Here is a 13,988-nt window from a genome sequence, read left to right on the forward strand (position 1 = left end):
ACCACCATATCACATTCCTAACAACATTCTGTAGCAGTCATGTTCATTATAAAAATGAACAATTAACAAAACTATAACAACTTATTATGATTAAAAACTTAATAATTAATTTAAATAATCAATACAATAGTACTCACTCCCTATGTTCTTGCATTCATTCCATTCCTTAAATATTTATCTCCTGCAGTATAAACTGCTCGGCTTTCTGCTTCATTCAGTCCATTTAATAGTAGGGTAGGTTTTCATACATACACATACCCTATTAATGTTTACTCTGAAGAGCAGCTGTCATACAAAGTAGACAATACTTAGCTAGATGGCAGCTTCCCACACTACGTAATCTCCAAACGCATATTATCATTATCGGCATTGGCGTCATCGTCACGGGACTATAACTGTACATCAATACTACAGTGTAACATGAACAGTGTGCATATTACAAAACATTAGTAAAAGTTGCTGGTTGAAGCAGAAAGTGCTATCCCATTATAGCTTTGAAAGAAATATGCAACCATATTGCATGGCACCATGACTATGGCACCCGCCTTGAATCCCATTGCAGGAGAAAGACAGGATATACAGTGCGCCCTTCTTTTACAGGGTGGATCCATTCCGGACCCCCCCCCCCCCCTGTAAAATAAATATGCTTGAGCCCCATTACAAGTAATGGGGCTCAGGTTTGCGGCAGTATGCATGCGCCATGGGCGCACACACCATAGTTTCTTCTGGCACTGCTTTCAGTCCATGAAAGCAGCTTATAATGCGGACGCACTATACATCCTTGAAATAAATAATTAAATAAAATGACTACATGGTTTGGAATTATAAAAATAACCAATTATGAGCCTTAAACTCATATTATCCCTCCTTTCCTTCCTTTATGCACAGATGGGAAGATTCTTGGTTTGTTGCACAACATTTGCTGTAACATCTAAACCCACACAACTGTGGTTGGTAAAAGACATTGCCTGCCTGCAAAGCAAGCTCATGAAATAGGATTAAACCATCCTTGTTTCTGAGCAAACTATCTTGTGCAAAGCATAACTTTTCCAGTTTGGGGAAAACAACAAACCATATTTTGCCACAAAATAGGAATGAAATTGAAAGTCTAGTCTTCTTTCCTTGCTATGAAGGAGAAAGACAGAGTGCATAGTCATTGTTCTTGTTCATTGACTCCAATGACATCAAGGCAGTGTACATCATCCTCTTCACTCCCCATTTTATGCTCCCAACAATCCTGTGGAATAGGTCAGAACAAGAGAAACTTAGCAGCCCAATAATCCTAAAGGATTATATGAGGCTGGAGCCTAAACCCAATTGCTAGACCCAGCCAGAATATACCTAGTTGGAACTGACAATTGGCCTCAGTCTCCCATCTCATATTTTAACCGTATTATAAACTATACACATCAGAGATGAAAACAAGATTTCCCTCATTTCAAACAGTTTTCATATGCTGTTTTATAAATAGTAAGATGCTTTTTCTTCAAGGCAGAAAAACATCAGGATTTAATATTCCCACTACAAAGGCTGTATATCATTTTACAATAAAATCTCTGCATTTTCCTACAATGTGCCAGATACTCCTGATGGCAGGAGAGCAGACAAGACAGATCATAGATCAAATCCAAATCATCTATATACTTTTCTTTTTCTCTGCTATGCCCATGATTTCAAACCTGAAAATTGTAGAACATGAGTATGCAGGTTTTTATATAACTTTTAATAAAAAGGGAAAATGCTTCTGCAATGTACCACTTTCATTGCTCTTGTTCTCTTAGAGGCATGGCATTTTTATTAGTAGTATTTAAATGATACTTACTTTGTAATACGATCAATGTTAGCAATTTGCTTCTGATTTCGGATTATCTCTATAGCCGCCCAAAGATGCTGGATGGCTTTTGTATCTGCCTGCCGCCGTTTCGTTAAACGAGCCATGACCCTTTTCCTTGTTTAACTGCAGTAGAGAAATAACAATCATGAATTATAGAACAGATATGATGACTTGAATCTGCCTCAAATTAGATGATAAAGGAAAGTATATTAAATAAAGCAATCTGATTTGTGCATAGTTACTTTTAAAGCCCTATCAAACAATAATAGTATGATTCCATTCTCTAGTACAGTGATGGTCAATGCTAAATAATCAGGACAACTTTATTCTCAACATAAAGATCTGGAGAAACATTCTGCCACATGAACAGACCCTTCTCAGAAACAGCCAGGTTCCATAAGAAGGCTGATACCACCTAGCATTAAGAGCTACAAAGTTATGAAATGCAGACATTTTGTTATACAGTCAGACATTGGTATCTGTGAGGGATCCATTCCGGACCTTCCTATGGATGCCGAATAATAGGGACCTCAAGTCTCATTCTCCCTAATGGGGGGCATGATGTGCACACATCTACTAGCACAGCCATGTGCACACACTGCCATTGGAGACAAAGGGGGTTTGCCGTCTACAGATCCCTAAATCTGCAGATGGCAAGTCCAAGGATAAGGAGTCCCTACTGTATACAAATAGGTACCTCCAAAAATGCATACAAAATCCAAGAGAGATGAAATATTTACAGTGTGAAATATCCCACAACTTAACCCCCCCATTTCATTCTGTTGAAAAAAGAAACTAAATATCATAGTGCATACAGATCCCTAAGTCTGTCATATTGCACCACCCCAAAAGAAATATCTGTTTGATATTTTACAAATAGCATTTTACAAATGTGGCAACCACAAAATACTCCTATGCTGATATCAGGGAGGCAATCCTGTGAAATTTGCACTGTGAGCAGAATTTGTGAGAACTAAAATTGAGCTTCACAATTAGATTCAAAGCAATCAACAGAATATGAAGCGCCTATTGCCTATGTATTTTATAATAATGAACAGAACATCCACACTAGCAAGCCACAGCCTGGATTTTTCTGTGAAAAGCACCTGGGAGCCTCAACCTCACTGAGTAACTGTCCTTATTTCCTAATGCTAGTCTACTGCCCATTTACTCAATCCTGTAGAGCAGGGGTAGGCAACCTGCGGCCCGGCGAGGCCTTGGGACCGGCCCCAGCCCGGTCCTGCAGCCGATTGCCGCCAGGGCCTTTGGGGGGCAATTGTCTATAGAAGCCTCAGAAACATGCATTTATATTAACATTTTTTTAAAAATCAGCAAATTTTTTCACGTGTCCTCCATTTTTTTAAAAAAAGTGTCTTCCATTTGAAAATTTTGTCCTACATTTGTCCTGGTTTATTTATATATTTAATTTTTTAAAAAAATTATTTAATTATTTGTTTTTTGGCTTCGGCCCCCCAGTTGTCTGAAGGACAGCAACCCAGCCCCCGGCTCAAAAAGATTGCCTACCCCTGCTGTAGAGCTTGATTCAGATATTCTCTCAAACATAAAGATGGGAGTATTTCACTACCTGTTGTAACCTCTGAGGAGGGATTCTATCACCACTGTAAATTGTTGCAAGGAAGGGGAAGCTCTGAAGCTGTGTTTCTCAGGGTATTGATGTGGGGGACCAGTAATATTTCCCCTACTGTACCAAGAACTGGTACCATACTTTTATCATAGAATTTAGAGTTGGAAGAGACCACAAGGGTCATTCAGTCCAACCCCCTGCCATGCAGGAACTCTCAATCAAAGCATCCCTGACAGATGGCCATCCAGCCTCTGTTTAAAGATCTCCAAGGAAGAAGACTCCTCTACACTCCGAGGGAGTGTGTTCCACTGTCGAATAGCCCTCACTGTCAGGAAGATCCTTCTAATGTTGAGGTGGAATCTCTTTTGCTGTAGCTTCCATCCATTGTTTCGGGCCCTGTTCTCTGGAGTAGCAGAAAACAAGCTGGCTCCCTCCTCAATATGACATCCCTTCAAATATTTAAACCAACTGGCTACAAGTGTTATTGATTTCATCAGCAGCTGATGTCTCAGAGAGTGGCACCAGTCCAGGAACTGCCATTTTGATTAGCACTGCTTTACAATCTGTCTAACCTCCTCTCTTAGGCTCTCTCTGAGAAGATAAAAGGAGAAAAGTTATCATTGTCTTCCTAAGCAACTGCTGCTATCTTTTGAGAAACCATGTTCACCATTTGCTCCAGGTAAGAAAATTCTTTCTCAAACAGGAAGTGTCATCTTGGCCAACTGTATTTTCTTCCATGTGGTCACTATCCAATAAAAATGCCACCACAGAAGACCATTCCAAACTATTTAAAGCTGAGATTGGTAGCTACTATATTCCATTTGTGATTTTCTTTCTCTTGCTCTGAAGGGCTGATAATTTGTCTCCCTCACCAAGATGAAATGCACATTCACAGGTGGTTTTCACAGGTGAAACATAACACAATGACAGCTGACCATCCAGTCTCAGGGCACAAGACAAACAGATGAACAGGAGAAGAAATATTGGTAGTCTCATTATTTACATTTATTCAGTGCTTTTTGTGCTTGTCTTTTCCCCAAACAACTAGCCACAACAGCAAATACCACATGAACTCTTTGGAAGACAGCAAATGCCTTACTGTTTCTCCTATGTGTCCCCTCCCCACACTTCCATAACATGTACCATTGTAGAGAAACAGTACTTTCAGCAGGAAATAATATGTTGAAAAGGGTTTTTTTTTTTTGGGGGGGGGGGGGAGGGATGAAATGAACAGTACTTCTAAAGCCCCAAAACTGTGGTTAGTCTTAACTATGGTTTACTGAAATAAACTGATTTCAAACAATGGTGTTTTTAACTGAAAATGGAGGTCTACTTTTTGATTTCATCCTTTAAGTTACCCTGAGAATGTGATTTTAGATTATATGACCCCAATATTAATTTACGTGTCAATTAAACCATGGATGATCATTATGTCTGTATGCAATCAATATGGCAGGCTTATATTGGGAATGTTTGTATTTGAATCACAACATCTGATTTCCTTGGAAATCATTCCACATTAAGAGAAGTCTATAAAGGATTAAGAATAATAAAGAAAATAACATAAGAATTGCTAATTGAAATAGGTATTATACCTTCAGCATTCCCCCTTACTGTTCCCCCTGTTGCCTTCCCTCCAACAAACAGAAATTGTACAAAATAATTAGATCTCCCCCCCTCTTTTTTTTTTTAAAAGATCCTAAAAGAGACGTACTCTCCTTTTACCAATCCCTGAGAGCTGTGCAGCCATTTGCCCATCCAAATAACCAGGAACAATAATATAACAAGCAGCTGGCATTATTTACATATTTCTAGAAGCAGCAGGCAAAAAGCACACATAAGCCGTAAATTGTCTACAATGCCATTACAGAATCCCCCATTTAAAAAAAGATTAATGGTGAATTTTGATCACTACATAACTTTGTTCTAATGGCGCCACTTTCAGAGTAAGAACTACTTACTGTAGTCAATATTAGAAGGCATTAACATATATGCAATTTAGACTAGGCATCAGTGTCCTGAAAATGAATCCCTTTGATGTACTGTAATATTACATCACTCTTATCAGACAATGTTATGAGATGTTGGTACTTACCATGAAGGTTCATTCTTGGATGGCCCAGAAAAGCAATCCACATACTACTAGGTTATTCCCCACGTGCCAGCAAACGATGTATGAGTCCAAAGTTCTTGTTTGTTTAACCATTGACTCTTTCTCCCTTCATGTCAGTTTCATGATAAAGCCTGCCTTAGATAACCAATTTATGTGTGGTTCTAACTACAATGCCATGTTTTATTGTAATTTATGTATTCCTTTATTCTAATTGATTTTATTTTGTTTATCTCCTTTTAGTATTCAGCCACAATCTGCAAGAGGATGGATTTCTCTTTCAGGCCATCCAAAAAAGAACCTTCACAGTTAAGTATCAACCCCTCATTCTCTCTATAGCAAAGAGAAGTAATCCAGATACCACTGAGACATTCTTAAGCCTCCTCTATGCGGGCGAGAATGACTCCCTCTCGCTACATAACTGATTGAAGAACTGTTCACCCAAAGGCTGCCTGTGCGGAGTTATTTTTTTTTTTTATAATGTCATATAAATGTGGATGGTTTCTTTCATCCAGCCACATTACAAACACCCTTTTCCATTCTAATCTGGTATTTAAGATTAAAAACAGGCCTGAATGAACCATTGCTTTTGGTAGTGTGAAGAAGGCTGAGTACACTCCTTTGAATTTCTGAGAATGGGAAACCTCATCTATGAATCCAATCTACACTAGGTGCACTATTTCCTTGCATACTATTATATTTTGTTCTGTCTTTTCAGTATCAGCGATGGAAGGTATCTCTCTTACATTTTGGCAAATAAAATTTTGTATCCTCGAGTGAGCACCTGATTTATCCATTGTTGTTATGTGTAATCATTGCAAATTGTAATGCAAACAATTTCCATCTACCATTATCCCCCCCCCCCCCCCCCCCCGGTTAATACTGTTGACAGCCACCTCTACCAGCTTGGCTCAGCCCTCTTATGTTTTGCTAAAATCCCTGTCTTCTGCATTGAAGGCCAGTCTGTTCCGCTGTGGTCTTCCAAATCTAGACTCACCTTGTTTTGCACAACGTTTACAACCTCAAAAAGAATACTTGTTTCTATATTTTTTCTTTTCTTTCCCCCCTCTAGATTGTAGGTATAAAACTTGTTTCTTATCTCTTCTCTCCTTCAACACCTTCTCTACAGCCCTTCACATCTCTAAACCTTTTCTGCAAATAATAGTTGCCTCATAAAAGGCATATATACCAAATTTGACCAAGATTTTTTTTATCAGCCTCCCAGTGATGGGGCCAGGCAGATCTTCTGACCACTGTGGTGGCTGTAATGCACACTTTGTTTCTGCTATAAACTGAAGGAGTTTCTGGATCTTTCCAGTCACTCTGTGTAAAGATCTCAAACTAATGACCTGAGATTCAAGAATTTCTTGTGTCCACTGCACTGCTGCTGTAGCAAACAAAAAGGGAGCAATAGTTGAACATATGACTAACACCAAGGCCTCATGAGCCTTCTTTAATGCTTCCTCTGTTCTCTCACTGTTCATGAGTCAACAGTGTGATGCGGCAGCTTAAAAAGCCAATGCGATTCTAGGCTGCATGAACAGAAGTACAGTGTCTAGATCAAGGGAAGTAATAGTGCACTCTATTCTGCTTTGGTCAGGCTTCACCTGTAATACCATGTCTAGTCCTGGACACCAGAATTCAAAAAGGATGTTGACAACCTGGAGCGTGCCCTGAGGAAGGTGACCAAAATGGTGAAGGATCTGGAAACCATGCCCTATGGAGAGACATAGGGAGCTGGGTATGTTTAGTCTGGAGAAGGGAAGGTCAAGAGGTGATTTGATAGCCCTGTTTAAATCTTTAAAGGGGTGTCATATTGAGGATAGAGCAAGCTTGATTTCTGCTGCTCCACTGACTAGGACACGGAGCAATGGAAAAGTGATTCCACCTCAACATTAGGAAGAACTTTCTGAAGTAAGAACTGTTTGACAGTGGAATACACTCCCTCAGAGTGTAGTGGAGTCTCTTTCTTTGGAGATTTTTAAAAAGAGGCTGGATGGCCACCTGTCAGGTACTTTGTGAGTTCCTGCATGGCAGGGGCTCAGACTGGATGGCACTAGTGGTCTCTTCCAATTCTATGATTCTATATTCTATGCTCATCCATATTCCTAAGGGTTGCCCTTTCCATCCATGAAGGGTTCGCTCTGGGGCACCTCATGGATGGGAAAATGTGAGAGCTCAAGCCCATATTAATCAATGGATGGTGATGTGTGCGCACCCACATTATCACCACTGTGTGCATGCAGCACCATTGACTAATATGGGAGGGGATGATCTGCAAGAGCACCAATTCATGGATAGCTAGCTCACCATATTTCCTTCCCTAGGGGCTACTGTGTAAAATCCTTGCCAAAATTGAACCACCCACTAATGGCACTTTAAGATAAGCCATATCCTTTATTAACTCTTTAAATGTATCTGGTCTGCATCTTTTGAAGCTGACTCATTTAACTCATGTTACTCTGATACCAGCATCCTCGTGTTCCCTTTCTGGCTGTTTGTCATTCTGATTGGTATGTAAGTCTGAAGAACGCTTTCAAAATATGCCAGTATGAATCTGCATCAAACAACCTGATGAAAGGATTTTCTTTCTCCATATCGTTTTTTTGTAGTCTCCTCTCCTTCATTGTAACTGCCTCATTCTTCACTACTTTCAAATCTTAGCGACTCTTCTTCCCTATCTGAGGCTGATGTCCAAGACATCACTGTCTACATGTTTAGTTTTTCACCATATTTTCTTCCTAAACAGCAAGTTACATTTTGTTTTCTCCCTCCTTTTTCTGGTTTCTTAATGGCACGTTTGTTTTTATTCTATGTGTGAACTGATTCCTTGGCTATTGTTATTTGTATTTATAAATTCATTGGTAATTTATTCATTCTGCTTAGATTAATTCGTTGTTAATCTGATTCATTCTGTCTGTATCATTACTTTGAATCATATGCATGAAATTCATGAAATTCATTTGACTAAACAAATCCATTGAATTAAAATCATTTAAATTAATTGTAGTTTGGGTGTTAATATTAATTCGTCTGTTTACTGACTCTCTAATTAATTCTTGAATATTAGAACAGCTCTCATTTGACCTATTAGATGAAAGTGGCTGAATGTGTAAAGCTGGATTTGCTGCTGTTGAATTCTCGGGGGCGGGGGGGGGGGGAGCGTTCAAATAGTTTTGGAAGGAAGGGTGTGACTGTCCACTACTCCAGAGCTTTGCTGCTTCTCTCTGGTACTGTTTCATTTTACTGTCTCTATTGCTAATGTCCATAAAGTCTCACATCTGAATTGAAACTTCATTTTGCTGTTCTAGTTGTTTAGGAATGCAGTACAGTTCAGTTCCGTGCTTTGGAACCTATGTTCCCAACATGGTAACACATGGCAGCTGCAGTTTTCACCACTGTTAAATCTGCAGCTCTTATCGCTAGCAGGGCAGATAACTCGGGAGTCTTTGCTTTACCTTTTTTTTTTTTTTTTTTACCTTCTATAAGGAAGTTGCCATCTGTTCTGTCTCATTCTTTTTTGGGGGGGAGGGGTCTTCTTATTTGTTTCAGGGGCATTGGTACAGAGCCATCCAATTCATTATCACTTGTCAAAATAAATATTCTTTTTAATGTTGTCTCATTACTGCCCCCAGAGACTCACTGTTTTGCAGTCATGTAAGCTGAATTAATTAATTTGTTTTCCTGGACCATGATCTGCTAGGAAGCAGTCAGCTGAACCGTTTCTGTTCACTTAATCTCCACATTTTGCTTTCTTTTCTTTTCTATTGGCAAAGATGTGTGTGCACCATCTGAAGTCTCATTGGATATTTACCTTTTCTTATTTTCCATTTTTGATTTTCTAATTTTTCACTACCTGAAAGATATTTGACAGAAGGGGAACACATCTTGCTGGCTAGGCAGGAAACTGAAAAGCTCACACCAAGGGAGAAAGAGTCAATGGTTAAAACAGAAAAGAACTTTGGACTCCTACATCATTTGTTGGCATATGGGGAATAACACAATAGTATGTGGATTGCTCCTCCCTGCCATCCAGAGAATAGCAATTCTGCAGTAGGAACACAGTTTACAGCCTATTCTTATCCCATTGTCTGAAAATGTCTCTACAGCTTACTAGATATCTACCATAAGAAACTAGACGTGAGCCATGCTTGCACATAACAACAGGCTAGGATTTCTGGTGAACAAGGAAAATACTAGTGCAAGCATCTCATTGATTCTTCCCTTCTGCAAGCAGGCAAAATTAACCAGGAAGCAAAAGCTTTTTGAATCATCCTAATACTGGTTTTATTTTTGACATACTATGCTGGCTTGTTTGGGAACAACAAACCATATCTGAGGTCCAAATATCACAAGAAACTATAATGGCTTATTATGTCCAAGTATATATCCTAGTTGGAATCCTGTGATCTTCTGGAGATGTGGGCCAAGACATCTGATAATAATATTTTTACTTAATACAGATCATGTAGTAGCAACATTTCACAGTCACAGTACAAGTGTATAAAAATTCTAATATCTTAAAAGAAAATCCTAGGTAGTATGTGGAGAAACCTGCAATCCACATGTTCATCTGCTGCACTTACAGGACAGCTGTCAGAGTGAGCAGCTTAAAGTGTCTCCCATATAGCGAACACAATGAAATCTATAAGTAAATATACAGCAAACATTAAGTAATATATTGAAGTAAAATCTAGAGTTGTAATAAATTAAAAGAAGTCACTTTTAATTGGTGCTTCCATCACTATACAATGTGGACTGTTAATAATATAACAGATACCCAGATTCAAGGACAATGGGTTAATCTTGATGTCTCCCTTCCAGACATCTAAATTGATTAAATCTTTAACAGAAGGAAGAAATATCTATTGCAATGCGTCAACATCTATGTTAATTGCCATCAGGGGTCAAGAAACAAAATCAGTTCTTTGACACCAAACTAATCATACGCTTATCAAATATAACCTATATGAAGGATGATCAGTTAAATGATTTCCATATCATATTTAAAAATTAGAGTTAAAAATCACTCATTTGTTTCTTTTCAGGCAAAAATCACAAAACTGAAGGGCAGTTGGTATTTGTTGTGAAGCTGAAAACATTCTGCCTTATTTTAGTAACAGTAAACATACAGATATTACTTGTACTAAGCTACCAAAGAACTCAGTCACAGGACCACATATAAATCTCTAAAGTAATTTATAAAAGCAAGTTATAGGCTAGGTATAGCAGCCTAAATCTTGTTATTTTTGCAACTCAGTTACAATCCCATTTGGCTCTGATTTATTTGTTTAAACACATTTATTTATTTAATAAAAACTTGTATTTATTTTATCTCCCAATATCTGTGTGTGTATCTGTGCCTTCAGATTGCCTGTCAATTTATGGCAATACAATGAATTTTTCACAGGGTTTTCTTAGGCAAGAAATACTCTGACGGTAGTTTTGCCAGTTCCTTCCTCTAAAATATCACCTAGCATTCATCGGCCACCTCTCATTCACATACTAACCAGGGCTGACTCTGCTTAGCTTCCATGATCAGATAACATCCACTGCCTTTAGGATAGCAATAGCAATAGCATTTACGTTTCTACAGCACTTATCTGTGAACTCAGCAATCTCTAAGCGGTTTACAATCTATAAGTCAGTTGCCCCCAACAAGCTGGGTACTCATTTTACTGAGCTACGAAAGGATGGAAGGTTGAGTGAGTCTTGGAACCCTGGGATCAAACTCACAAACTTGTGGCTTTACTCCCACAGAGTTCAGTGGGACTTACTCCCAGGTCAATGAGTAAATAATGTAAACCACTGCAAAGCAGCTTTCCATATGTCCCAGTCAGAAAGCAGGAGAGCACTGGGAATGAGAAGGAACATGAGAAGAGATGGACTGTAAAGTACATAGAAAGTGGAGTACCTTGAGAACTATGGCCTGCAAAGAAGGGCAAGAGAGCCATTCCCTAAATCTATTTATGCAAAGCTGGTATATGCTACACGTATGGAATGCTAATGATAGAAGCAAAAAATCCTGATCTTGGGGCAGTAGCAGGCAAACCTGTACCCATTTCCTAATGGTTTGTATTATGACTTCTATCAATGGCCATGTTTGCTTATGAGGGTTGCACCTGGAAGGCACCAGATGGACCACTCCTTTCTACAGAAGAGAATGCTCTTTAGATTCAACCAGACTGTTTACACGTTCTTCTAGTGTAAATTTCTCTGGGAATATTTTTTTAAAAAAACAGACAAGTTTAATTACATAAACATCTTACTTCTAAGATGAACACGAAACAAATTAATTGTTGCTTTCCTGAACAGAATCACCAAGAGGTTTCTTATCATGAATAGATAAGACTTGTGTGGGAAGTAGCTTCTTAACCTAAAGCTGAACTAAAGTGAAGCCAAGAAGAATAAGGCCACAGGGCCTAGTAGGCCAGCATCTAAGAAATGCAGTGTAACTGGTTTGTGGCTTAGAGACAAATTACATAAGTACAGTATCTTGCCTATTATCTGTTTGTGTAAACTTTGATCAAATTTTCAAAATATGCCTGTTGTACAGTGGGCCCTCAATAACCATGAGGGTCTGGTTCTAGGACCCCCCTGGAAACCAAACTCCGTGGATGCTCAAGTCCAATTATATACAATGACATTGTAAAGTGGTGTCCTCTATATAAAATGGCAAAACCAAGGTTTGCTTTTTGGATCATTTTGTGTGTGAATGTTTTCAAACTGTGGTTGTTTGAATCTGTGGTTGCAAAATCCATAGATAGAGAGGGCCAACTGTAGTAATGGAATAAGTGCAATGCAGTGGTTATATAGAATTTTCCTTGGACTGTCTTGCAATGGCAGGATTAAGATCCTTAAGGGCCTGAAATTCATTAATTCATTCATTTTTAAATATGATTTTACTTGGAAATTGCTATTTTAAAGTCCTGGCTGGGGCATGACTTACAAAGTTAATTTTTTAAAAAGGATTAAACACGTAATAAACTGGAGCTCCTCGTTGTTCAGCTACTGATAAAAAGCCCAAAATGGTTATTCTCATGCAGAGGGGGAGGTGAATTAGAAGGCATCAGCAAACCTGATCAGAAAAAAAGGGAGATATGTGTATTCTATACAGTGCTGTAGATAGAATACAAATCAGTCTAGAATAGACATACAATATCTCCCTTTTCCTTTCCTAACCAGGTTTGTTGGTATCTTCTAATTCACATCCCCCTCTGTATTAGAGTAACCATTTAGGATACAGATGGAGAGCCAGCAGGGTGTAGTGATTTGAGTGTTGGACTACGACTCTGAAAGTCAGAGTTATCTCTCTCCTCAAGCATAAAAACCCACTACTTGGGCAAGCCACACACTCTCAACTTCACAGGATGGCAATGGCAAACTCCTTCTGAAGAAACTTGTCAAGAAAACCCTATAATAGTTTCTCCTTAAGGTCACCATAAGTAAAAAATAACTTGGAGGTACAAAAGAAACGATATAGAAGCATTATGGCACCTCCTACTGATGAACCTGTGGAAAAGATGTGTCCTTGAGTTTTGGTGTCAAATTGCTCTTCTTCAAGACTCACCAAAGTCTCCTAGACTAAGCTAAGTGCGCAAAACACTGTTTACAATTAACACTGAGATAGCAAGAGCTGCAAAGAAAACCAAAATGCTATACATATTTTCTAAATGCTGTTACAGACTCCTGCAAAAGATTAACTGCACACTGTTCTATATGAGTCTTTTCTGGTGGCTAACGCTACTTGGAATAGGCTCTGAACTCTCTCCGACACGTGCTGGTTAACAACTTCCCACTACTAATTATTGTAGGTTCCTCACGTTTAGCTCTAACAGAGGCTCAGGATAGCCCCAAGTGCAATAAAGCAACTGGTTTGGGGAATTTTCAAAAATCCTGTATTATGCATAATGTTGGCTTATCGAAGAAGCCCAAGGAACAGCCGATGTACTTTTTACTGAGTAACCTGCAATCAAATCTCCTGATCTTTTTGAACTCTTTCCTTCTCTTGTTATCGTTTTGCTATTTTTTTCCTTGAATCGCCTAACATTTGGAAAGTTTTCAACTCTTCTTCTTGAAGTGAACTGCACCGTGAAACAGCCTCGGCACAAAAATAATTAGCCTTCCAAATTCAAACTTCTGCGGGTGCCTATATGGTAAATCTTTGTGCATACGTGGGCCTTTATTTTCACTTAAGTAGCTCCCCCTGCCAAACCATATTGGCCTTTAAACTCAGGGGAATTTCAAAAGTGGCTTGTGGTTTCTTGCTGGTTCTGCTAAAACAGAAATAGATGGAAAGCCTCAGTTGTGTGCACAGTAGTCTTAGGCAACCTCGCTAGATAAGGGCTTCTAACCTACGTGTAAATGCTCAACCAAACTAATCTTGATAATCCATGATATGACCACTGTAAATGGTAAAGTACCATGTGGTACCATCAAAACCAATAATTCCTTGAGTT

General features: G+C 38.8%; 1 protein-coding gene across 12 annotated transcripts in view; it reads right to left on the reverse strand.

The window, feature by feature from the left end:
* ZMYND11 (zinc finger MYND-type containing 11) overlaps positions 1-13,988 on the reverse strand; it is a 108,113-nt gene that overhangs the window by 49,509 nt on the left and 44,616 nt on the right. For all 12 annotated transcript variants that reach the window (XM_089533538.1, XM_089533541.1, XM_089533534.1 and 9 more), the window contains one exon: positions 1,823-1,957. In XM_089533538.1, the coding sequence (XP_089389664.1) occupies positions 1,823-1,938 (116 nt within the window). In that variant the 5' untranslated portion in view covers positions 1,939-1,957. The remainder of the gene's footprint in view (positions 1-1,822; positions 1,958-13,988) is intronic.

This window comes from Sceloporus occidentalis, unplaced genomic scaffold (assembly GCF_023333645.1).
Source record: "Sceloporus occidentalis isolate IW3139 unplaced genomic scaffold, rSceOcc1.0.p SCAF_7, whole genome shotgun sequence".
Classification (NCBI taxonomy): domain Eukaryota; kingdom Metazoa; phylum Chordata; class Lepidosauria; order Squamata; family Phrynosomatidae; genus Sceloporus; species Sceloporus occidentalis.